General features: G+C 38.7%; 2 protein-coding genes across 2 annotated transcripts; both read right to left on the bottom strand.

Moving 5' to 3' along the window:
• Positions 1-236: 236 nt before the first annotated feature.
• On the bottom strand, positions 237-1,541 carry c3h15orf61 (chromosome 3 C15orf61 homolog). The gene is made up of 3 exons (XM_055009251.1): positions 1,296-1,541; positions 849-1,196; positions 237-751 (listed from the first exon to the last, which is right to left on the bottom strand). The coding sequence occupies exons 2-3, from the start codon at positions 1,189-1,191 to the stop codon at positions 624-626; spliced, it is 471 nt and encodes a 156-aa protein (XP_054865226.1). The 5' UTR covers positions 1,192-1,196; positions 1,296-1,541; the 3' UTR covers positions 237-623.
• iqch (IQ motif containing H) lies at positions 985-25,939 on the bottom strand. Its single transcript, XM_023277227.3, has 22 exons — positions 25,476-25,939; positions 25,017-25,139; positions 24,815-24,912; positions 24,592-24,667; positions 24,146-24,247; positions 22,110-22,212; positions 21,695-21,781; positions 21,156-21,328; positions 20,472-21,017; positions 18,906-18,972; positions 17,821-17,904; positions 17,556-17,737; positions 16,350-16,622; positions 16,007-16,195; positions 11,399-11,519; positions 10,885-11,171; positions 7,592-7,750; positions 6,049-6,171; positions 4,858-4,919; positions 3,579-3,687; positions 1,548-3,356; positions 985-1,120 (listed from the first exon to the last, which is right to left on the bottom strand). The coding sequence occupies exons 1-21, from the start codon at positions 25,524-25,526 to the stop codon at positions 3,276-3,278; spliced, it is 3,096 nt and encodes a 1,031-aa protein (XP_023132995.2). The 5' UTR covers positions 25,527-25,939; the 3' UTR covers positions 985-1,120; positions 1,548-3,275.
• Positions 25,940-26,034: the final 95 nt, after the last annotated feature.

The following is a 26,034-nucleotide window of genomic DNA, read 5'->3' as shown; positions in this document are numbered from 1 at the left end:
TCTGTTGCGTGGAGGGTGACCACTAATTTAACTTTAAATAAATGAGCTGGGGCTATTTACACTCCTGTATTTGTCACACAAAATGAAACAACGAGATGTGGCAGCGTCAAATAAATTATAGAACTTGTTATAAATTAAATTAAGGCTTTGCCCTGTTTGCATCACACTTTCCAAAAGTTTTTCTCTATACCCATCACAGGTTTAAATACAAGTAGAAAAAAAACATAGCCATGAAATAATTTCTTTTCTGCCATTTTTTTTAATGTTCGTTGCAAAAATAAATTTTTACAATAAACTGAGTGTAAAAACTCAGTCATTGAGTCCAGCAGTCTATTCTTCGAGAAATTCTAAACTTTCCATTAAACATTAATGGGAAGTTAGCTGTCCGAATAAATACTTTGAGTATTGTATGTCAGTGTAATGACATGCATAACTGACTCCTCCAGTGCAACTTTAAATCTTTAATAATTAAACACAAATGAACCTGTGCGGTCAGACAAGAGAACCGGTGACACGGGATGACACTTTCATCAATATCTCCAGCAGAAGGTCACCAGGGGAAACTTAAAAATACAGCAGCTTGGCAGACATTCTCTTAAAATTTCAAAGTGGTACTTTTTGTTTCAGTACTGTGCGCCTTCATCTTCTTTGTACGCAAAATAGACTGTGACGGGTCCGACACTTGTTTGTACTGTTTCTGCAGCTCCCACCACCATCCAGCACCCAATGCCATAAGCCAAACAAGGGATACCTGCAATGAAAGGACACGGTGGTTATGTAGTGTGTGCTGCAATATAATGGAAAATGATCTGTATTGTGGAGAAATGTGCTAGAACATTAATACTGACCCAGATTAATAACTTTCAACATGGTGAAAAACTTGTCTTCAAAGTCCAGGTTCTGTGGGGGAGCTTTGGTACAGTGATACTTTATAAAGGGGAAGCAGCCTGTTCTCAGTATGTGGTAGTTGGATCCCTGAACGCTCCAGTTAAAGTTGGACAGTCCAAACTGGTCATTGTGGACGGAGCTGTAGCGGACACAGTAGGAGGTCCACGGCGGGAGTTTGCGCTGCTGCAGGTGGCAGGTTAAGACCTCGGAGGCAGCTGGACGCGGACGTTTTCTGCCAAATGTGCCCGGAAACAGAGCGACCTTTAGGAAGATGCTATGTATCCTCCTCAAAAAGTCCTTCATGACTTCTACAAAAAGCAGAACGAGTCACTCCTCGGTTCGTGTTTTTGCATCTGGACCGCATGCAAATTATTCAAACGGACCTATGTAAGCCATAGATGTACTACCTTTTTAAGCTAGTTGATGCTACATGATGAGGACATTTTTAGTAAAGGCTTGAGTTTTGCTCCTGTAGCTCGGCTAAGGTTAGCAAACAAGCTAAAGTCCGGTTGCTGAGCTTACAGATAATAAACGCTGTTCAAAATATTCCGCTACACCTCAAATATACATGCCGAATCCACACACAGTTTAATTTTAACAGCTTAAACCTCTATAAAGAGCAGCATTCCTCTGCTTGTGTGTGTGTTTCTTGCTCTGACCTGGTTCTCCAGCTTTAGTCGTCCGGTCGGAAACGCAGCTCCGCGAAGTTGTTCCTCTACTACCTGCACTTCATTTCAGCTGTCTGAAATCACCTGGTCACTGGATATTAGTCATGCAGGACTCCTCAGACTGCAGCATACTCAGACTTCCTATAAAAAGACAAAATGTGAAAACCGAAACTAGTCTCCATCATGCAATTTGTAATTTTAGAGATTACTCACAGGTGCTGTTTAACTAAATAAATGCATTGCTGATAAAAATATTCCTCTTTTTTTGCTTTATTGTGTAGAATCTTCCTCTGTTTTTACCACTTCTTGCCACAAAAGTAAACATAAAATAAAATATGTAATTATATCAAACTATATTAGCTACAAATTCATATTATTAAAAATACCCCCTTCAAAAAGTTTGATCATGACTGACCCCGGTGGTAATAAATATTTGCTGAGTATATGATCACAGCACATACTCCTTTAAATACAAACTAAGTCAGTCTTAAATACAAACTAAGTCAATCTAAAATATTTCAAAGGTTCAGTGCCCCGGGGTTTTTCAGCACCATGGACAGAAGTCTACACACCAACTGAGTCTAATGGATTCTTGGGTCAGATTAAATCCTGCAAAAAACTGTTGGCCACCAAATGAAAATCAAAGATTATCAAGGAATGCCGTGAACACACATATAAAGTGTTTTATAGATTAATTGAAACTCTACTAAATGATGTACAAAATAAATTGATAAAATGTGTAAAATCAAAATAAGTTAAATTTATTTGTCCCATAGCTTTGAAATTCGTAATTTTACTTTTAGAAACGAAGATGTATTTAATGTAGAAACAACACATACAGTTGGACATTATCCTGAAAATGCTACACTAAGTTTAAGCACTGAGAGCAAAGCCAGGATTCTGCTATAAACTCTCTAAACCAAATGATCAACTTCATTTCATCAAGTACCTGGATGACACAAAAAACATATAAATACTTGCTGCAAATTCTGTGTACTAACGTTGTAAAATATTTATTAGCGATTCTGACATTTGTGTGTTTTCATTTATAAAGCATATAATCCAAAACAGTCACCATTCACAATCACCATAATTCTAAACAGACTAAAAAAAAACAGGCAAGTTAGCATAAAGTGTGAATTTTCAACAGCAATATACCGTATTTAGGAAAACATAACTGTCATCTTACTTGTTGTCATCTTAAAGAGTCCTTTGAGGATGAAACTGCACTCAATACTAAGCACGTCCTCATCAACCAAGTAATGTGTGACCCCATGTTCACCACAGAAGACCTTTATATGTTTACGAACACTAAACAACACACTAACTGCACTCATCTAGTACACAGTATATCTGTACTTTTACTGCCTTTGTATGTGATTAAACATGGCTTAAACAAGTTTCTGATAAAAGCTTATTTTTTTTATATAACGTGAATGCATGAAAACTTACTGATTCCTTTTCAGAAACATTTTGTACTTGATTTACTGCATGTGTAGTTTTTGCTTTCCAATAATACTACATGGTCAGACTATTGAAACGGATACCAAAATCTATAGTTATTCAGATTCATGACAGATTCTGGCAGTATTTTTCAGAAATTTATTTGGCAACCTATGCTCAGTGAGTCTATTCTTGAACATTCACATATTTACAGTGTATTTGACATGACCACTTAACTTGGCAATAGTTAGGCAAGTTTGTTAGTGTAGCAACTGTCTACGCAGCAGGTCTTTCCTCCATTTGCTTCTTGTTCTGGGCAGTCATGCGCAGTACATCTTCTATGTCCTTGATAAGCCCCTAAATGCAAAACAAAAGACAAATAAACTTAGATTACTGTGCATTATCATTCCACAGGGGCATTATGGCTCATCTGAGAAAAAAAATGTGCCATTATATTTAGAAAAAAAATACATGGTTGCACTTTATTTAGCAAAGGAATTTCAGCTGACAGCAGCTCCACTAAATATGCACGTTTCATGATACAGATGAGGAGAGATCGTTAAGTCATTAACATGGTACCTTGAAATTGGTTTCTCCTTGCATTTTAGAGGATGATATCTCCTGATGAATGACTGACAGATTCCGAGCAAAGGTCACCAGAGCTCCCTGGAGATCCTCTGAGACGGTTCTATTAACGACACCCCAAACAAACGAGTTTACTAATGATCCCCATGTTGCCAGCTAAGAAACAATCACCTTGTTCATCTGATGGTGGTGGTTAAATGAAACTTTCAGCAGACAACATCTTCAGTCTTTAGGGGGATGAGCACAGCTTGATTTAACTGTTACAGCACTGTGTAAGCTAAAGGATTTGCATGATAAATATGTTAAATAACCCTCTGCTTAACAACTTCTAGACTTTGTAACATTTACAAAGCCAGAGGTGGTATCTTAATCCTCTAAAAGAATTGTTTTGGTTCTTAGCCTTCTGAACTGTTTGTTCGTGTGCTTGTCTTTTTGAACAGAGAGGGCTGAAGCCAAACCACATGTGTTCAGTGTTTTATTCTCCTGGAGATGAACCCGAAATTACATTATTAAAGTATAGACAACAGCAGAAAAAGCAGGTGAATCATTTGCTTACCTGCATTTATGTATCTTGTGTATCTTCATTCAATTAGAATTAATAATTAACACAACTTATTTTGGCTAACAACACATATAACTGTAATGCTTTTGGCCAAGCTGAATACATAATTTAATCATTCACAATGTAAGGCAGAGTAGTACGTAAACTCACGGCCTACTGACATTACCAAAAGATAACTTGAGTCAAGAGTTAGGAAAACTAGAGTCATGTCAGCGAAGACATCTGGAGACTGAAACATTTTGAATCTGCTGTTCACAAAAAGAACAGGTATCTTACAGAAATGGCTGTCTGCTGGGTGATGTAGCCAAACATCAAAGTATATCTACAACTAAATGCCTTCTGATAAACTGCATCTGCCTTTTGGAGAATCCCAGTCAGCGTTCATATAGAGGTACTGTCTCGTGACCTCAAGAGAGATGTTCACATCAAACACACTAGGAATATGGCTGAGATGAAGACGTTCTGTGAGATAGAATGATCAAAAATTCTTTCTGAGTAGCTTGTTCAGGTTATTGCTGCTAAAGGAGGTCGAAGCAGTTAATAAATCCCCAGGTTCACCTACTTCTTCCATCAGCACTATGAATTCTTCATTATTATGATTTAAAGATCACATTTCATGTCCAATTAAAGCAGAAAACCAGGTGATTCAAGAGAGTTTTCATACGGTTTCTTAACACTCTATATGAATTTGGCACAATAAGAACTACTTACATCATTCCAATACAGCACCGCTTACTGTTGTCATAAAGAGCAAAAACTGTGCCTTGCTTCTCCTGAAAAAAAAGTCATGAACGCACAGTGAATCATCACATAGTGTAGTGTTAATAAGAGTATTCCAACAGCCTAGTGTTGCTCTCACTTACCTCTTGTACATAAATGACTAGAGTTATCAGGTTCATTCCAACACTCATACTCTCAACTATGGTAGCCACAGATACAGATTAAGTACACTTCAATACATACTACATCAAACACAGTATGCCAGTAATACTAGGATGTCCCACTACATTCGCATTTTGCAGTATACAAAGTCAACATGCTTTTCTGATCCACAATCAAGATAGAATGATTATGAACAAATTTGAGCTGCCAGGAGTGCTTAGAGCAATCACAGTCCTAACTGAATGCATGCTGCATGCAACAGCGGCTACTTCATAAGGGCAGCTCCTGTACACACTGAAAGTAAGAAAAGTATGTGAATATATGTGCTTTGAAAGCAGTGATTGTCTGTATTATGCATTCTCCATCTTTGTCAAACACGGCACTAATGCTACTCGTAATGCAACATGACTGCCAGTAATTCATAAATCCTATGCAATGAACCTTGCACAATAATTCAAAAGCCTCTTTTACGCAGCCAGTTCAAGGTGGGACTGTTTCGTGGTGCTGGTGGAGCTGCATCAATGTCTTTGTGAAAGGAAGAGTCAGCATGAGGGGACACACCACACCAGACACAAATGCCATTGTGTTATATGTCCCACCTCTGACTTTGCTATGCCTATTTGCTACCTGAAAGACACTCACTTCTGCAGCAGCTTGTTTGTTTCAGTGTGAATGAGCAAAGATGGCATAATAAAGGGGTCTTCTTAGTGGCATTATAACATGATTTCTGTGTGAAAAGGACTAAACGTTGTGGTGTGTTACGCTTGTTGCAGCTAATGTAGCCTCAAGCAGAAACGAGGAGTGGGCTACATAGATCTGACAACTCAATTCTATCTAGCTCCAAACCTGCAGATTTTTTTAGACATATTTTTTCCTCATATGTTGTAATACTCCTTGAAACCTGAAAATGGACTTTGATGTGTAAAATATGCAGATTTTCTCTTTGATTCAGAGACATAATAAGCTGTGAAAAAGAGCAATGTGAGCGACTGATGGAAAAGCAAAATTTAGAATTTGTACCTTCATGTTAAATCCTATGCCCTGAAACTTGCACATCTGAAAGAACACATGATGGTACCACATGGAAAGGTTGGTGTGATGCAAGTGGTTCCCAATAACTGCATAACGATTATCCACAGGAAGCTGCAAAAAAGGGAGAAAACAAGAAAGAATCAGATTTCACCAAAACCAAGAAAAAAATAATTGTATGTTCTATTATATTTGAGGGTTAAGTATAATAGGAGGTAGTCTGTGTAAAATGGATCAAGCAGAGATGGCTGAGCTCCATGCATGTCCTCAGGGTCACTGTTGAGTTTGTGTGTGTGATTAGTGAACATGATGAGTATGGGGCACATGTGGTAAACTGTTGGGCCTTTCTTAATTAACTGCGGGGAGGAACAATTAATGCTTAGATGACATGCCAAACACAAGATGAGCTTAATTGTACGACACCAATCAAAGAAACTACAGTTTGGGGACTGAAAATTTTTTGCTTTCAATTTGAAACCAAGGCATTACTGAATGCACAAAAGGACTACTCGACGCACAATACATATCACCATAATGGACGGATTCTGAGCTTGTGAGTGTCATAAGTAACACTAGAGAGGTTGATTACTTAAAAGTGGCAGGGCTTAAGAGGATAAAAATGTTCCTGGTTCTCAGCCACCTTCGGGAGACAAAAGGAGCAGGACTAAGCCCCTGCGAGCTCAGGAGATGGCCCATAACTCGCTGTGAAGGCTGAGTGTTTGCAGTTGTCAAACACAGGGACCTCACACAACAATAAAAGTGTCCAACAGGGATTTAATTGTGTTTGTAATATGCAGGTCCCTAATGATGGCCACTGGTGAAGCCATTAACCACTGCAGTGGCTCAACTGCTGTACTGAAGAACCAGGCCACCAACTGAATGAATGTTTGATAAAATAATACAAGTCGCAGATTAACAAGCGTAAACTCAGGCATACTGCTAATAAAAGCAGGCTATTGTTTAAGGCCTGGCACCAGGTTGATGAGGTGTTCAAGCATGCATACACATGCATAATGAAAACGGTATGAATTATTAATGTGTTGATTATTTAGGCTCATCTATCAAAATGATAATGAATTCAGCACCTAAACACCAATTGAGCTCACTGCGTAATTACAGTATTTAGTTGTATTTAACAATAATGAAGAGCAAAACGTTGATCTATCTTTGTGATTACTGTAGTCGTACAAACATCCTCTAAAGTCTCAGACTGCTGTAGAACATTGTTTTTCGTATTGCAGATTTTAATCTGCAATACGAAAAAGGTAAAAACATGGGTCTTAGAGACATAGGGCAGAACTGGTTCATCACCACCATCAGTGACGCTGCGCTACAGTTTAATGCAGGTTTTATGGCAGGATCACATTTATCATGTGGTTTTTGTTGTTGCTAGTTTTTAAACTAACAACATCGTTTGGGGAAAATCTATAAAGGTGCACAATTAAAATTATGAAACTGAAAATCAATGTCTTGATTGTTTAAGACAAATACAACATTAGCAAAAGTGTCATTGTAATCAAATATAAAATGGTACTTTGGCTGCAATCTGGTGTTCACAGCATTTCTCTCTGATTGGTGCTGGCACTTCTAAGCAGCCTGTGCGGCAATTCAGTGTTCCTCCAGTCACCATCAGAAGCATCTGGGTCATGGCCAGCTGGTCACTGTATGTGATGTCCAGATCAACAGCCCACACCTGCAAACAACACATCATGAACTCGGTGTCACAGCAGAGAAAACCCCACACTATAGACCTAATAATTCCAATTATTCACAAAAATGGGACATCAAACTAATTCACCCACCAATCCTTAAAAAGAGAAGGGTTGACACCTTTTAATCTTCACAATGCTATCCCATGTTGAGAGGCAGGCGAAGGGAAAACAGACTTAACGGTGTGTGTTTGACATATTTAAGTAATTCAACTGTACAGTGACACAGGCACAAAGCAGATCCCTCCCTGTGTGTTTGGCTTTAGTCTGCCCTGGGCTAGTTTGTCTGGCTCAGGTCTGATGAGAAGTAAAGTTCAGATATGTATGGTAAATGGCATCATTATAAGTATATTAAGGGGTCAGGTATGGTCATAGTCTTCTGCTTAAACAGGGCTAATTTTCCCAATAATAACCTAATAGCTATGCCCTTACTTCAAAAGTGGCAAATAAATCACCAGTGAAGGAGTTGTTAATAACTAAGTGGCAGTCGGCTGCCTCCTTTAGCTGTTCCTATTTGTCAAAGTAAACGCTCCTGCCACTGAATGCAAATTGCTGCCTGTCTGAATCTGTAGTCTCTGTAACCTGAGTACTTTATCTCCACCAGCACATGGACATCTGACCATACACAGTAATTATCTAAAAGGCTTCATTAGATTTATACTAAGTTTTACTATATTGTGAAACACAAGGCATGATTGCAATTAACAATTATTTTCATAATTGAATAGTGAGCTTCTTGAATAATTATTTTTTTTCAATTAAATGCCACAAAATAGTGAGAAAGACATCTGGGTGGCATCTTCAAATGTCTTATTTTGTCCAAACAACAGTTCAAAATTGAAAGATATATTTATCTTAAAATAATATAAGACAAAGAAAATCTGCAATTTTTCAAATTGGAGAAGAAATCTAAATAATTATTTAGCTCAACTATTATAGCTGTTTCGGATATTTTTTTTTGTACATCATATAACTGAATAATAATTTGTCAGTTCAGATCATCTAGTTTAAGATAATAATGTATATATTTTACAGCAACACAAACCACACATAATCCTTTACAATGCTTCCAATTAACCATAACAATCATTGATATATAATGACAAAAAATACATATTTCAGTTAGAAATATTTAAATCTGAATTAGGCATTGCTTTTGATTTGTAAATTGCAAATAAGATGTAATTTTGCATACAAGCTATAGGAGAATGACAGGAAATAATATACATATATACATTAAGTGTTATAAAAAGTCAATGCTGAGCAACAGTTCACCAGTATGTCACCTTTTCTGCAGGGGTACAGTGGCCACTGCTGGGTGGATGAAAGTCTCTGTGTATCAGATTGATACCTGGGCCTGAGGGATGGACACACTCCACCTAACCATTCACTAAACTCACTAAAACTCATACTCCAACGTCCCATTGTCGCTTTTAACAAAGCCGTGGGAAATGTAAGCCTGGATTGTACCTGTTTTCTATTGCCTTGCATTTTCATTAAAAACCCTGATGCTGCAGCTGGGGCCCCACCGCTCCACAATGTGAGGAAAGACTGCAAGGGCAAACATATGTGACCCACTTCTTCCCATCAAATAAAGTAGGCAGCTTTTAGCAACAGGTTTGAATCTAAATTGATGTTTAAATCCAGACAGGTTTGCCCATGTGGCTCTCCTCTGTCTAAGCTTTGTGTGTGTGGGGAGATTGTTAAGAATCTGTCATTAATGTTCCTGCTTCTATTGAAGCATGTGCTGTTTTATATTCTATTCTTAATTATGCTGTCAGTGAATCCTTTTCGACTTTTAAGATGAAAATTAATTTTAAGGCTTTCATTATTTCATTCTAAACAGTTAAAGAAAAGGGCAGCTTCTGCCCCAGACACAGTTGAGAAATAGCTTATTTCCTGCTTTGAATGTCACAATTTTGTCACTAAAATGACAATTCAGTCTCACAATATATAGCCATAAAATGTTAAAAAAAAAAAAAAAAAAAAACCAACATATTTTTTGTCCTAAAAATTAATACAATGTTGTAAAATTTACTATCTATGTAAAGACTGTTGACAATGAATATATTTATTTCTGCATTTTAAATCTTAAAAGAAAGAAGGAAGCTAATGCACTGAAGTACTTTTGCTATAATCTATTGTATTTAAAAGTTTTAAGATACAAATTGCAACATCGATTTGCTTACACTGTGTATTAACATCTAATCCAGAAGATACTACCCTCTAGTGGCAAGTGTGCCTTTAGCTGAAATCCACTCCAAATCAGTGAAGAGAGGAAATAGCAAATACAAGTATGTTGGGTTTTTTTGCACTGTCCTGAATAAAATCCTTTTTAAATAAGTGGATTACAAATTATGTAGTGCTGTCCGATGATTATTTTTTAACGAAAGAAAAAAAACATCACTTTCTTTCTTCCTTTTTTATGCTTTGGTAAACCTATAAAGTAGCTCTGTTCTGCAGGTTTTAGCATTTTATAGACCATATTATAAACAAAGCATTTCATTTTACAGCTCTGGATCAATAGTCAGTCAATGCAGCCACATGTTAGGAGCAGAGGTTAAACCATCATAAGCCAGTCCATTTCAAATATCATAAATCAAGATGCTTTCAACAAAACTTAATCCTGACAAATGACATTAGGCTTCCATGGTGTCTTGCTAATATAACAAGATACATTTCAGCAGACCAGTGCAGGTAACCAGCTAGGGGTTAAACACTGACAGGGTATTCCCGTGAAGCTGCCAAATCACTTTAGAATGACCTATTGTGTGAAGGATAGGTGCCTCTGATTTTCTCTGTATTGTAAGGTTAAAGGGCACGCCTTAAATGGTGGAATCAGTGTATCGACACAATAAGACCTGACAGTTTATTAGATGGCCTTGTGACACATTTGGTCCCTGTGCCCACAGTTTGCCTTGTCTGTTTTCTGGATCCCAGGGGAGCCGTATGGGAAGCACCTATCTGCTCTTACGGATCCCTGATCCAGCCCAAAAATTGATCTTATCCACCAATATGGTGAAATTGAGAGCTTTCATGACATATGTTTTACCTGACTAGATCATACTTATCATAGTAGTCTAAGCTAAGGCCTTCTAGTGCTCTGTCTGGGTCTCACCTTCTGCTCCATGGTGTTGTGGTCCAGAAAAGTAACCAGGTCCACAGAGACATAACCGACGATAAGCCGCTGCAGACAGGCCTGGCCCACACGGTTGCAGATAGAGCGCAAAGTCTCTGGGTGTACAGAGGTCTGAGGAACAGTGGAACCTATAGCTTCCAGTTGACAAGAGCCATGGAGTTGGTCTCCACAAGACAGCATGGTCACCTCCCCTGCAGGCTCCAGCAGCAGATCTACTGTCAGACAGGTGACACTGTCTGAAGGGGGATAGGCCTCCACCACACCGCCTGGACACAGTGTAAGAGCAGAGAAATGGCTACAGTACACTCAACAACATGATACACCATCTGACGTCTATTAGCAGCTGTTTAACAACCACTGAAACTGACATGAAAATTATTTGTCAGTTCCCAAAGGCAACATCTGAGAACTACGAAGGACATAGGAAATGCATACTCCATATGGCTGCACTTGCAAAAGAACTGCATTCAGTGCCTGACAATAGGTGTCTGACCTTGCCTGAGGAAGGTCTTCAGAAAGCAGGCCCAGTTGGGATAGCAGGACGTTTTAGCAGGCTGGGCATAATGGGCCAACCATTCTGGGATCTCATCTAAATATTTGAGCAGTACAGACTCCTACAAAAAGAAAGTTAAAGTGCATACATTAGGGATCTACTGAAATCAAGCTGGAAATAGATCTGAGGACATTATGTATGATTTTGCCTTTATTCAAGATAACAAGCCACAGTTACTGCATTTTGTCCATTTATCAAGGCTTTGTAGGTGTCGAATACATTATTGGAAACACCTTGTGTTATCCGGATGACTCCAGTGACTGCTTGTTATCCTTGAGACCTTTGGTGGCTGCTTCAATTTCTGTGTGAGTGTCTGATGGATACTGCGGGAGGGTCTATCTGTGAGTGACAGCCTATTATCAGAAGGCCTCAGGAGTCTAATGGCTTTAACTCACAGCCTCGAAGCACCTGCCCTCAATAACAACTCTCTCTACTGGGCAGCTGATGAATACCTAAGCTAACCCCATCTATCTGGGGATCAATCAGGGCTTGACTGGGATCGATATCACTCTTGTTTCTGTAACTAGGAAATGCCATAATGGTCTCACCACTTAATTATGCTGTTAATTTTTAACTTTTGTTTCAGATGTCCCTTAAACAGTTTGGCAACTCAAGTACTCTTTCTACTTACAATGCTGTGATATAGCTAAACTCACAACAATGGCTCTACTGAACCTTTTACAGTCTTTGTATAATATGTATATTAGGGTATAAAACCACAATTGACAACTGACAACAACGGCCAGCTTTGTTGACTGTATAAAGACTGCTCCTTTTAAATGCAGAGTTCTGTATTTAATCATGTACGTGTGTCACCATTAGACAGGAATTTAATTTAGACATACACAGTAAAATATGTGAAATATCTTTGAAAGATGAGTAAATTCTGAATGGAAATAATGTCTTTGTTCTTTCCTCGTACTATCTAGAGCGTTACTTTATGTTGAGTGTATGCTGTCTGGCTTCACTGGAGAAAGGACCAGAGATTATGCTGTTGATATTCCAGTCATGTAACAGCCATCATCATATTCAAGTACTGTAAGAGGCGAGGTCAAATGCTACACAGTGATTCCCCCTATACAAACCATAAAGCACACAATGGTGCGGCAAAAAGTGTAAGGGAACGGTTGTCATTCTCAACGGAAGAGCAAGCTCACCCCAGGACTTTGCCTATGCAGTTCACAGAAACAGCAGGACAGGAAGAAAAGAAAGAGAGGTATTTTGCAATAAATTATTTGGACTTAAACTGCGTACAGTACCCCGTGATAGGATTCAGCCTTTGCTTGGTGTCCACATAAAGCCAAGCAATCTGGTCATAAATAAAACAGATGTTGCCTTGCCTCTTTGATTTGCCATTTCATTTCTCCATTACATAGCGAAACAACTGAGAAACTACAGTAAGTCTCAGGAAGAAGAGGATATAATGTGACTAGTTCTACATTTTGCATGAATATTTTTTTCTATAACACTGCCCAACTGAAGCTTTAACCTAGCTCACAACAAATTTCATGTGAAATACTGAATGAAGCATTAAGCTAAGTTAGTCTTTTGTTGTCTCTTCCATAACTTTACATGCCTGGTTAAATTTTCAGTCAAAGGCATTACAGAAAAAATATTTATGACCTTCACGAAATAAAAGAAAATACAACATGCTTATTATTCATATATTAAGGCAGATAATTAGATATTTAAACTCCACCATGCAAGCACAGAATGCACAATATTTAGACAGGCAACATCTGTATGAACTGTCCTTCTACCTCTTCAGTGCTAGTGATTATCAAATGACCCATTTCGTTGACAAACTTAACCTAAATAAGGTGTTGCTCAAGATCTGTTTGTACACAGCATGACAAAAAGAAATACTCCATCTGTTGATGCTATTAGGTGTAATTTTTACCCTCTTGTGCCTAATGATCCATATGCAAGCTGTGTGAGCGCTAAAGTGTGTGTATGGCCCCCTTCAGGCATTGCATGGCTGCAGATCTACATGTCTTTAACCTCTCTCTGTGTAAATGCTAAAAGAGGCCTGGGGGCTTTCTGCAGGCTGCAACATTGTGCTGGAAGCTGTGGGCCTCACAATATTTAGAAAAACACACGTTTTCATAGACCTCTGTGGAAGCTCCTGTCTTGCAGATTCGAGCCCTCCTCCTCCTTGCTGTATCCTTTCTTTTGCATAGCCAGAAGGGATCTAATTGTTGGTATTATTCTGAAAGATCACATGGTATTTTTGTGAGTCAGGATTTTTCATACTGAGCCCTTCAGAACAAGCGATAATTTAAAAAATGTCTGCAGTCTGTGTGGGCTAAAGTCACTAATACTCAGTAAGCCCCTCTCTACTTTTGTAGTGATTATTAAGGGTATGGGCCATTCCACTAAACCGTGACACATATTTGATAATATACACTTTAATCATCACTTATTTGTTATTTATTGGTAAACAATTATCTTGGTAGAGAACTGTTAAATTATGGATTAATATTAAAATGCTTAATTTTGCGCATTTGTATTTGTTAATAATTAATTAAATTACTACTATTTTTATACCCATGGCTTTACTCATCTATTAACTGAAAGCTTTTAATGTTTGCAAATATTCAGCAGGGTGAGTATCCATCCTATTCAGTAGCTGTCGCTGCAATTGCAATTATGTTTACTTTGTTTCAGTGAAGTGCTACATAATGAGTGTTATATCTCAAAATATACTGATAACTTTAAACATCCATCTACAGTTTCTGCTGTGAGCAGAAGATAACGAGGAGATACTCTAATATAAAATATTCATATGTTTGAATCTAATCAACAACATTGTTCTGTAATCTTTCAGCATAGAGAGCCAAATTGCTCTCTTCAATATGAACTAGCACAACAGCAGAAGGACAATGCACTACATTCACGAGGCTAATACATTTTAGGGGAAAACAATGTCGTAACAAAAAATCATGCAATGAGAAGCACAGGATGTGGGCTTTGCTTTGATTAAAAGAGCAAGGTGTAGAATAAAGGCCAGTTAAAGTGTTGTGTCCATATGGCCCAGAAGCCCTGAGGCTGTCGGCCTACACTGGGGGCCTCGGCACTCTTCCCTCTCCATGGGACCCCAGCTGGTGAAAGAAACCCCATTTACTTTCCTGTGCTGCATCAGCCACCATTATGGACCTTGGCTGTGGCTCAGCCTCTCTCTGCCATAATTAACAGCACCAAAGCCACAACAATTACAGCCCCGCACCACACATACACTATGAATCAAAGAACGAGCTAATAGGAACAAAACAGAGTGAGCCGTAAGAAGCTTGAGATGACTGCTGTTCTTTCCAATGGAATAAAAAGTAAAATCGTTGTGCTCCAAGCCCACAATCATTAGCCTGTAATTAGTTTACACAAAGCTCCCAGTTAAATGGCAAAATACGGTAATTAACACATGACAGAAAATCAAAGGCTACTTTGTAAGCATATGAGAAATAAGAGCCAGGGGCACAGAAGCTGTGTACAGATTGCATCTGCAGTAAATGAATGGCTTACTAGTGATTAACTACATTTAATTTGCTCTGAAAATGTCCAAGATGAAATCTCAATTTATATTTTGAGCAGAATAAAAATGTTCATCTGTCTATTTTACAAATGGCTGAGACTCATCACATGAGTGTGTACAGACAAACAAAAACAGAAATTTCAGTGTTGCAATGCAAAAAGAGCCAATAGAAGCTAAAAACCTCAGCTTCTGGTGTCATTTGTATTTCAATGTACTTTCAAGACAACTGTAATACAAATGACACCAGCCGTAAATCTTGTGACATTGACCGGTATGATAGTTTTATAAAAATATATGAATAAGAAATACTCTGCTGTACTGTGATTTAATTGTCACTACGAGGTGATTTAGAGCATTACTATAATGAAATGCTTTTGTTGCCACCAGTACACCATCTCTAATTGACGGCAGTGTCTCAGGAATGGAAAATGACTACGTGTATAAACTGAAATTTTATGTGTTGATTTGATGCTCTGAAGCTCTGGGGACAATGTTTAAAATACTGTCCTACAGGGACCAGCTTTGTAACTGATACATTAAGACAACCTTCTCCAAGCTGAACGATGGCATCTCTCTGACCCCAGTGTGACCAACGTCTTTTTTCATTTGATGACAAAAGTGAATCTAATCCTTTTTTGAGCTGCTTCCTCTCAACCAGGGGCACAATCTCAACTTTAATGTCTATTTGTTACTGTAATATGATCTGTTAAGTATCTAGTTTTTACCATGTTAACTTTAAATGGCCGATTTCTCATTGTATGAGGCTAGCAATAAACTCTATTTGTATTGCACATTTCTAAAACCAGTGCTTTGAAAGGATTCATAAAAAAAGACATAATAGTATAAAACATCAATTTAGGAAGAATAGGAGAAACAAATCAAAAAATGAAAACACCAACCCAAAATTCAAGTAAATCCAATAAAACATTGCATTAAAGTGTATAAAATGTGCTTTAAGGAGTGATTCAATATTTTATGTCAAGGAGTGACTGATGCAATCCTCAGAGTTATACCTTTACCTGAATCCATTCAGACTTCCATAGCTCAGGACCACAACGACGACATTCCTGCAGAGCCCAGTTATAACAGCTGAGATGGCACACATCACAGTATGCTATACCACGGCCACCGTGCTCACAGTCAATCTTGAAGATCCAGCGCTGCACATCAGTGTTTTGGGTCAAAAGCTCTGCCAGCGTTTCATGAAGCTAAACCAAGAGAGAAAAATGTGAATTACAAACTAAATAATACAAGAAAAAGGTTATGGTAAAAAACATGAATGTGTTCATCTGCGTTTGGGGCACTGATGAAGGGCTCGATGTAATGCAGTGCGTGCATACAAGTATGTTCTTGGTGTCTGACCTGGTTTAGTGAGTAGATGTCTCCTTGACCAGGAGGTACATCAACCTCTGCCCCTGCAAAGATCTTCTTTCCTCCAGACTTTGTGCTGTAGAGTTGTGCAATAGCTGGTTCTGGACCCAGGATTGGGACACCCAGCTCATCAGCCACCGCCAGGTCATCCACATGGGCCACTCCACCCACAATAAAGGCCTGCTTCCCCTGGATGAGGTTTCTGATGCGCTTCAGGGTGCATGGACTGTACTTTAGCAGCGTAGACAGGCACATGTTATGGGTCTGGAAGAAAAGAGGGGAGAAAGATTACTGCTGGAGCTGAGCGTTCTCAGTGTCTCTTCCAAGGGTTGTTTCTTGACCTGATTTATCACTGTGTACACACACAACAGATCTATTATTGAAATAGCCAGCAGGGTTTTGACCTCTCCTGTATTCTAGCAGGTTGAATTGATAAAAGCTGCCTGTGGGAAGCCTCCCCTATCCTTCACATCTTTAATGTGTGCTACCAATGAGCTCCTTGGGAATACAACTAATTACTTCACATCTGTATTTATTTGATCCACATGGAATTATCCCTTCTGTCACTGGCAGAATGCGCTGCCAGCCATGGGAAGCAGTGATTCATCTCAGCAACACGTCTGGCACAGTTTAACAACAAAACAGCAGGAAAATCAATAAAAACAAATGAAGAAGACCACGTCATGTTGCACATTCAATCTAGCACAAAAGGATGTAACAAGATGAAAACAATAGATAGAAGTAAAAAGACAATATACCAGCACCTTGATTTTATTGTAGTGAGGTAATCAAAATAATTCTATAAATGCAGCAGTTAGATGAAACAAATGGTTAATTAAACCTTCTAATATGGAATATAATTACCTACTGACCAACAGCTTGAGAACATTACATAAATTTAATTAAGCTAATATAGCTGTAGTGTGTTTACTTCAAAATAACACAGATGTATCATGTCAAAAGTAGTAAAAGGATGAAAAAATATTAAACAGATAGAGTGTGGCTCTCACAGGACAACTGTATGGTAACAACCTCCTCTAGTACCCTCTAGAGGAGAATTCACAAACTACAAATGCTTGGGACATCGCTATAGTACAGAAGAGTTCTCCATAACATTAACTGCAAACATCCAGCTGGAAATTCACACTGACATGTTAATATTTTAAAGTTTGTATTTTTGAAAAAAATCTACGTTACCGGAAAATAGTCTACAGCCTCAGGTGTGAGAATGATCAAGCGTCTCATGCAGGATGAGGCCTGAGTTGTCCTGGTATCAGCCCCATCTGTGGCTCCATCACACTTCAGGAGGCTGGTGTAATAGTGCAAGATGTTGTCCCCCAAATACTGGGGACAAACGTAGATCACTTCCACATTTTCATCTACAATTATACAAAGAGGGTTTATGACTTACATGTTTGTAGTAAAGCATACAGAGAAGCTTAACTTGTGTAGACGCTCCTACCTCTAACATCACACACTCTGCTTATTTGGATGTTCTGTAGGACGTCAAATCCCCTCAAGTACAGTCGCTGGCTCTGAGAGTATCCTGTATAAACAAGGTCACAAAAATTATACTTCCTCTCTTACAAGATAAAAGTCTGTAGCTGAACTACCTTCAGATGTCACTAGATTTGGGCGTAAGGGAGTTATGTCTAATCACTCTGTTGTACAATCTGATGATTAATTTAGCTTAATAACTAGCAGGTGCAGTGTCTGTCGTGCGCTGGGAGTCCTGTTGCACCATGTCCAGCCACCACTGAACTACATCCAGCGATACCGCCAGGATTTTAGCTCATGTATGTCTGGATTTCTGCCTGAGAGAGAATCCTCAACTGAATCAAGGTAATTAAATGATTGGATTCGTGCTAATTAACAACAATGGGGTTCAACTTTCTAATTATCCTTGCTCACACAGCACTCTCTGTAGCCACCCCAAGTGCAAATAAAGCATTCCATCTGCTAGTAATTAGGCTTAATAATTTTAGACAATCGCTCAATGATTTACAATGCACATGCCTGATTACAGTCTAAATGTGAGTGCTGTGGCGAAATTAGAACAAGAACCGATCATAGCTTGCACTCCATGTTTAGTGCAAACACACAGCAGCTTCTTCTTCTTTTGTGTGAGTGTATGTGTGTGTGCTTTTTTTTTTGCGCAGCAATAAAACAGGACCTTTGTGCCTCTTGTAAATATTCAACATAATGGCTGTTCATTTGCTTAATCTGCAAATTAAATGCCGATTGAGACTAAATTGTTCAGTTCCCTGGCATGGGGACTGTCATCATCCTGTGAGTGCTTTCCTGCAGAGAGTCATTTGAACGAGACAGAGTGCCTACACCAGGGCCACTGACTGGGGCAGCAGAGTGGTGAGACCGGGGATGACTGCTGCTAGATCAGATGTGTGCGTGTGCGTGTGCCTGTGCGTGTGTGTGCCTGTGCGTGTGTGTGTGTGTGTGTGTGTGTGTGTGTGTGTGTGTGTGTGTGTGTGTGTGTGTGTGTGTGTGTGTGTGTGTGTGTGTGTGTCTGCAGCAGGCAAAGGAAGCTACCTAATGAAGGGATGTGGATAATGGTCCTCTTGGAGGACTGGATGTGTTTCCAGTTGGCTGCCAGATGCTGGGGATGGAGAATAGGAGTGATCAGAGGGGGGACTGCCTGAGCATACAGACACACTCACATACCACACACACACACACACACACTCACATACCACACACACACACACACACACACTCACATACCACACACACACACACACACACACACACACTCACATACCACACACACACAAATCATCACATCACTGCATAGCTAAAACACATCAAGCCAATCTCTCTCTGGGCTCACAGAAGCAAACCAAGCATAAAATACCACCGTAATTAAATTAAGCGTTTACTTTAGAAACATCTTCTCACAATTAATTCAATCAGCAAGGTACATGATGCTACTGCCAGGGGAAGATTAGCAGGCTTAATTAACAGGGTATGAATGTTTAAAGAGTGAGAACATACATTTAGTGCATGTATACACACACACAACGATGTTAAAACTAAATGAACTTGTAGGCACTAATTAATATTATGTCAGCGCTCTAAAAGATGTTCAGCTCAGATGACAGCAAAGACATGACATCTACACTGAATGGGAAAAGAATTACAGAACATTATGCATCTAGGACAATTGTGCTGTCATACTGCACTCTTGGAAAGTGAAGTAGAAACACAATTTCTTTTCCCGTGTCGAAGATTACAAGGTTATTTTAGATTCTATGTTCCTGCGATGTCAGAAAGAAGCTAAAAATATTTGGAGATATTGAGCATAAAACAAATCAAAAACCTTGAATGTCATTATCTATTAAATTCTATCATGAGATTCAAATTGCATTAAATCAAATCAGTTTTAGTATGGCTTATATATTCTAGATACTCCTCAGTTCCCAGTCTATTACATATCTTTTACAGCCTTTTCAACAATTTCAGTTGGAAAAGGAGAATTTTCCTAATAAAGTCTGTTTTCATTTTAAAATCATGAGTCATTTTTAAATTTAAACAAAGATCACCTCCATGTATGTGGATGATATCTAAAAATATTCTGCTCTGAATAATACTCTGTGCTTGCAGGTAATTGCTAAAACTCACACGGCCTTCTAGAGGTCAAGTAGGTCATAATCACCAACCAAAACAATTTCATTTTTTAAAGGGGGACTTGGAAATATGTACGACATTTATGGCATGTCAATTAATGTTTACAGTCACCGTGGCTTGATGTTTTCCATTTCATCTGTCTCACACTCTCTTTCAGTTGTAACAAGGTGAACTGTATAAACATAATTTTATCTTTAGTCCAAACAATAGTTTTAAAGAAAGGCCCCCTTTCCCCCCTGGAGAGTCAAATAGATATTGCATTTTTAATCACACCAGCACAAGTTACCTTTCAAGATTATGCAGATAGCCTAAATAAAATGGATCCCTCCTATTATGCAAAGGATTTAAATAAAAGTGTGACTAACTAGGGAAAAGTGAGAAAAAAAAACCCAAGTCAAGCTCTAAAAGGCAATATCAAGCAAGAGAGAGTGACAGAGAAAGGCAGTAGCATTTTGATATAAACAACTCTACGTGTGCTCTGCTGCGATGATTCTCCAGTTGACTGAAACGCCGGGCCTGCAGGGCCTTCCTGACACGGCGCATCTGAGCGTGCATCAACCATGAGATGGCGATGGTGCCAGCCGCCCACTTGCGCCGGCAGTGGCACAGGTAGGCTGTCCGGGCTGAGTAGCGCCTCCAGCAGGACTGGATGTGGATGGCAGCTGCCTCCATGCCTCCCTCTCCCTTATAGCGCTGACCTGGGCGTGAGACCACACCTAATACCTCCTCCCAGTTTTCAAGCACCAAAACGAGAGGGATCTCTAAAGAAGCCTTTCTCCAACCATTGTCCCGACCGTGGCTAAACTCCACCAGTCGTTCTCCGCTCACTTTTGCTAGAGGCACAGCAAAGTCTCTGAGCAGTTTTTCCAGGGCCCCCAGAGCATCGACCACAGTGGTCCAGCATAAGCTAAAACTCTGCTTGAAGTGGCAGAAATCGGTTGCAGTTGGATCAATCTGTCCCTTTATGATTGTAAAGGGGTATTTGGTGATGTTTACAGCAGCTGGCACAGGTAGATTCTACAGAGCACAGGGGAACAAGTGAGAGGCAACCAACCTAGACTCTGATAATACAGTTAAAATGAATGAAATATTGTTTTGATTACACTCTCTTTCTTTTAATATAAAATCTGCTTCAATCTATTATACTGTTCACACCTGAAGGCTTCCAGAGATAAGATTGTCTCTTTGGTCTCGTTGGTCCATGCTCTTGGAGGTTGTGGAGGGAGGCGGTGTCTTTGTGCTCCAGAGAAGTGCACATTCACTGTCTGTTGGTACACCGGTGGATTCAGGTTCTGCTTCCCATTTTAGCTGTTTGTGGCACTTTGAACCTGTAAAGCCAAAATTTACAGACAGGCTCAACTGTATTCTAACAGTGATAAATCAGTATCAGTCAGTCAGCAGCTGTCCCCTCCACTACAGAGTGCAAAACACTGAGAGAAATGTCATATGAGCTAAACAGAAGGTGTGAAAAAATACTGGACACCAAATCTGCAGGACTTTTGTTATAAGGCTTCCATGGCAAGTTTCTTAAAAATTAGGTATTTGAGAATGCATCATTTTTCTTAGTTTTAAACAAAGCATTAGAGACTATACAAACCAATCATTAATATCATAATATTTTTTTCTTTGGAGGCAATCTGAAACATTTCCTACATAAATCCCAGATCTATTTTTTAAGTCAGTGGAGTACAGACCTGTCTTGGAGGAATATGAACCCTCTCCAGGGTGAAGAGACGCAGTTTTGTGCTGGATTGAGGTACAAAGCAAACTTCTGTGTGGCACTGAGAAAAATTCAAAACTAAAATAAGAAAATAATAAAAACATATTGTGCTTGTCCTTGTTCATAAAGAACGGCTGAAAATATGGTGCAGTAAAAAATTATTAAGAAAGATATAGAAAATACAGTATGTTTTCATAAAAAAATCTGAATAATTTAATATAATAAAATATTGTCAATTACAGTTGTCATTGAATATAAGAAGTAATATGGAAGCAGTGACCTAATCAAAGTTCTGCAAACATCAGACAAACACTAGTTGTCAATGAGCATTTGTCTGGGGTATAACAGAGGTAAGGTGGTGGTGAAGAGGAGATGAAATGTCTGGTAACCTGTGCGCTTGTCTTCTTCAGGTATTCCAGGGATGCAACGGCCGTTTGGTTTAACAGTCTGAAGTCTCGCCACAGAGCCAGTGATCACTCTGCCATGTTTTGCCTGAGTAGAACATTGTTATAAGATCAGATGCTGTACATCAGATATAGAAGCCAAAACAATGCAACATTTATTTCATCAAACTCAAAGCAACAGCATGTTTTTTTAGACAGATTGTTGGACTTAACCAACCATCAACTGAGTCTTATGCATGCCCAAAGATGTAAGAGGAAAACAATTTTGTACTGGAATGAGAATAAAATAGGGGCTTCGGATAGCATACATGCTTATAAACAACAGATTTTTGGCATTCATTAAGAATTTAGCAAAGCCATAAGACTGCCGCTGGCATAGCTGTGAAGTGCCCTAAAATCCACTTTCTAATGTAATTAGTCACAAATAAGTCCCAATTTTAAGATTATTATAATAACAATTCTAGCAGATTTATCAGCCAAATTTAAGAGAACCAGGGAGATGCATTTGTCGTTGCCTCAGCTTATTATTCATGACTAAATTCAAATGTTTTACTACTCCTAAAACATAAAGTTTGTGCTCCTCCAGACTTGTCACCTAATGTCCTCTCCTTCGTTCTCCTCAGACCACTGAGCTTTCTGACAGACCACAGGTAGTGGCCAGGTGCTACAAGATTCTCCCCTCAAAGGCACACATCTGTTTCAGATGGGGTTGGGAAAAGGTGGCACCTTTTGTAAAATTGCTAAAATGCAAAAGCTCATTCCCTGGCACCGGTGCGGAGTAGAGAGGAGCTGGCCTGAGTTGCAGGAGGCGGCAGCAGGCAGAGAGCCAGTGGTTAGCAGTTGGGGAAGCTACGGCTGTCTTATTGGCATGCTGGACCAGGTACCCACTTCTGTCTTGAGACAGCTGTAAACCAGTAGCCCATAGCACAGCAATCAGGCGCCTGTTTCTTTAGAAGAATGCTGATGTGCTGCAATCTGCTGCTTTCCGCTTTCTGAAGCCAGCACTTCCATCTCTCCTACATCAGAGTGACAGTCTTGGCCTCTATTTCTCAGGTCAGGTGGAGATTCCCAAAAACATATCGGAAAAGAAATTGTGTAAAATATATCCTAAACTAATGCCGACCTTTGCAAAGATTAATTTGTTTGCTGTGACAAGTGCTGGACGCCACCACTAAACCTGGTGACCTTTATGTCACAGTCTGTCTGAGCATGAGACTTGAAGCATCTATTAATGCAGACCAGAACCATCACTCCAGTATAAAGTGTCTATTCTGGGGATTAAGGGAGCAAGTATCAGAGACCGGAACAATGATAGCCAATTCATCTTAGTTGTAGCAGAAACTTGCAATGCCTCCTAATCAAATCTTTCCCGAGGCATGTGTTGTATGTTAATATTTTTATAATATATCAAATACTCATGACACAGGAATCAATTTCTCACTACAAAGCAAATAACTGGAGGACATAATATTGTTCTGATTATAGTTTAAGACTTCATGTACTGATTGCTGTCTTTTCTAGCAGTGAGATTGAATTGTGAAGAAAAAAACTGTCTCATAACTAACAAAGACAAAATATGTGAAAAATAAATACAATGTGTACCCTGAACAGTGCAATGAATGAAAAGTTCAAATTCTCCTGGCTATTCATTTTTACAAAGCCACAGCAAATTAACTGTCATCTACTCCATGTAGACTATTCAATCCGACAATCTGCAGTACATAATTTTTGGAGAAATAATCAACTATCAGACTGAAAGGCTCTAGGGCAGACCTGAGTGAAGTAGCAAGTTCATAGTGTTTATTTTAAACCCACCTGGACTAACAAGTACATCACAATAAGATCAAAAAATCAAGGACTAACACGAAAGTCACACATATCTATGTATTCATGTAATTATCAAAAAATCAAACCGTTTGAAATTAACTAAATCCCTCTATAAAGTGCAGTTTTTTATTAAAAATGCATGACAATCTACAGCTAAAGTTAAATTATTCTGCACTTAATGGAAGGTTACTTACTGCATTCGGGCTCTTTTTGTGGACATCAGGGAGTGATATCCCACATTTCTGGTGCATAATGATTCTAGTGTTTGAGTGACACGTGTTTACAGCTAAACCTTGCTGAAAAAGACAGATAAAAGATCAAACTTTTTTTTAAAGGTTCAAAATTGCATTTATAATAAGAGATACTGTAGAAATAATAATAGAAATGTCAAAAGGTTTAATGTATAAACTGTATATTTCTGCTAGGCAGAAAAACACATTTTTCTTTTGTCTCTCTGCTCTGTAACATGGAGAACCCTTGTCCTCGTATATTATGATAGCTTGGATTTCTAACTTATCAGTTAACTGTAGCTGTTGTAGCTTGCACTCAATACCACAGAGTAAAATAAGTACATGTGCTATTCATTATATTATGTATTCATTTCTGAACATGAATAATATGAAAAATAATAAAAATGTACCTTTCCCCAAGGTGAAGCTCCTGGAAGGTCTTCCCTTTGTGGATGCACATCTGAGACTCTCTCAAGAGAAGGTTTCCTGTGTAAAATCTTTCTTTCAGTCTCCAAATTCCCATTACCAGAATATGTAACAATTCTAAACAGATTTATTCCAAGTTATAAAAATGTGATGGTTTGAGAAAGTATCCTTCCTGTGGTCATTTAAGTTTCTCCTTGAGGTACTTACCATTTAGGAATCTGCACTGTCTTCTTTTGTAAGTCTTCAATGCTTGGAAGAACCAGTTGCTGCTTATTCACAGTTTTCAAATAATCCTCTGCATGTTTCTATTGACAATTAAAGAAAAGTTAACTGTAACTCAGCTGCCTTTGTCTGACATCTACTTAATATTATTGTTCCAAGTGCTTATTTTGCATGAAACTGATCTCACCCTGATGCTATTCTCGGTCCTACAAATGGCATTGTCCAGGGCTTGAATGTCCAGTGTTTTGCTCTTCTCGCTGGCAGTGATTTTCTCAAGACTAGCTTTGAGTTGTCTTAAATCATCTTGAACCTGCAATACAAAGTTTTGCAATGCACACATTTTAGTTATTCGACCTAAAGGGGGGAAAAAAACAACTTAATGCTAAGGCTAGGTCTCGCAAAGGGTAGTTTAGCTAAAAAATATTATCTGGAGGACGAATTTAGCTCGTTTAGCTAGGTTTCTCTGGAGAAAAAAAAAGCCAAACTAGAGAAATGTTTTAGGCTTTGTGTAACATTACGCTATTTTATATAATTACTTAACTGAGCATTGGGTCATAATTTAGCAGAAATTAATTTGAACTAACTTTTAAAAACTAAGTGAGCGAGTCAAAGTCAGTTTTCTCTGGCGAAGCTATGGCAACTTTACCTGAACTAAAACTGCTCCCAGCTTGTCTTCTTTTTGTAGAATATTAGACATGTTTAGTACAGGCTTCAATAATAGAACTTATATGATATCACAACTACGACTTGTAATAGTTAGGTTAAGTACTGCTTTCACATAAGTTAGCTCGTCACCAATGAACATACATGAAACTCTAAGTGTAACCATGACGACGAGGGTGATTTGGTGTAAAATAGCCCAGATGTTGACTGTCAGGCAGTCACTCCTCCCTGTCTCCGAAAAAAATAACAGAAGCCAACTTTACAAATGGCAGGTGAAAATGAATTAACCATGACCTTACTTCAACCACATACAAACCATACATTATAAATTCACTGGTTTCGTTTTTTTTTTGGTTTTTACGGAGGAGGGTTGCGCTGTTATGCCTGAGAGGCAAAATTGAGGGCTAAAATTTTCCCTAGTTCGTTTTAAACAGGAACGTCTCCAGTAAAATAAACTACAAAAATGGAGTTTACAGTGCTACATCTTTACTAAAGGAATTGAACTAATTACCTAATAATATCGAAATATCGACGTTTTTAAC

This window comes from Amphiprion ocellaris, chromosome 3, assembly GCF_022539595.1.
Source record: "Amphiprion ocellaris isolate individual 3 ecotype Okinawa chromosome 3, ASM2253959v1, whole genome shotgun sequence".
Taxonomy (NCBI): Eukaryota; Metazoa; Chordata; class Actinopteri; family Pomacentridae; genus Amphiprion; species Amphiprion ocellaris.
The sequence above is the reverse complement of the archived record's forward strand: the minus strand, read 5'-3'. Positions and strand labels throughout refer to the sequence as shown.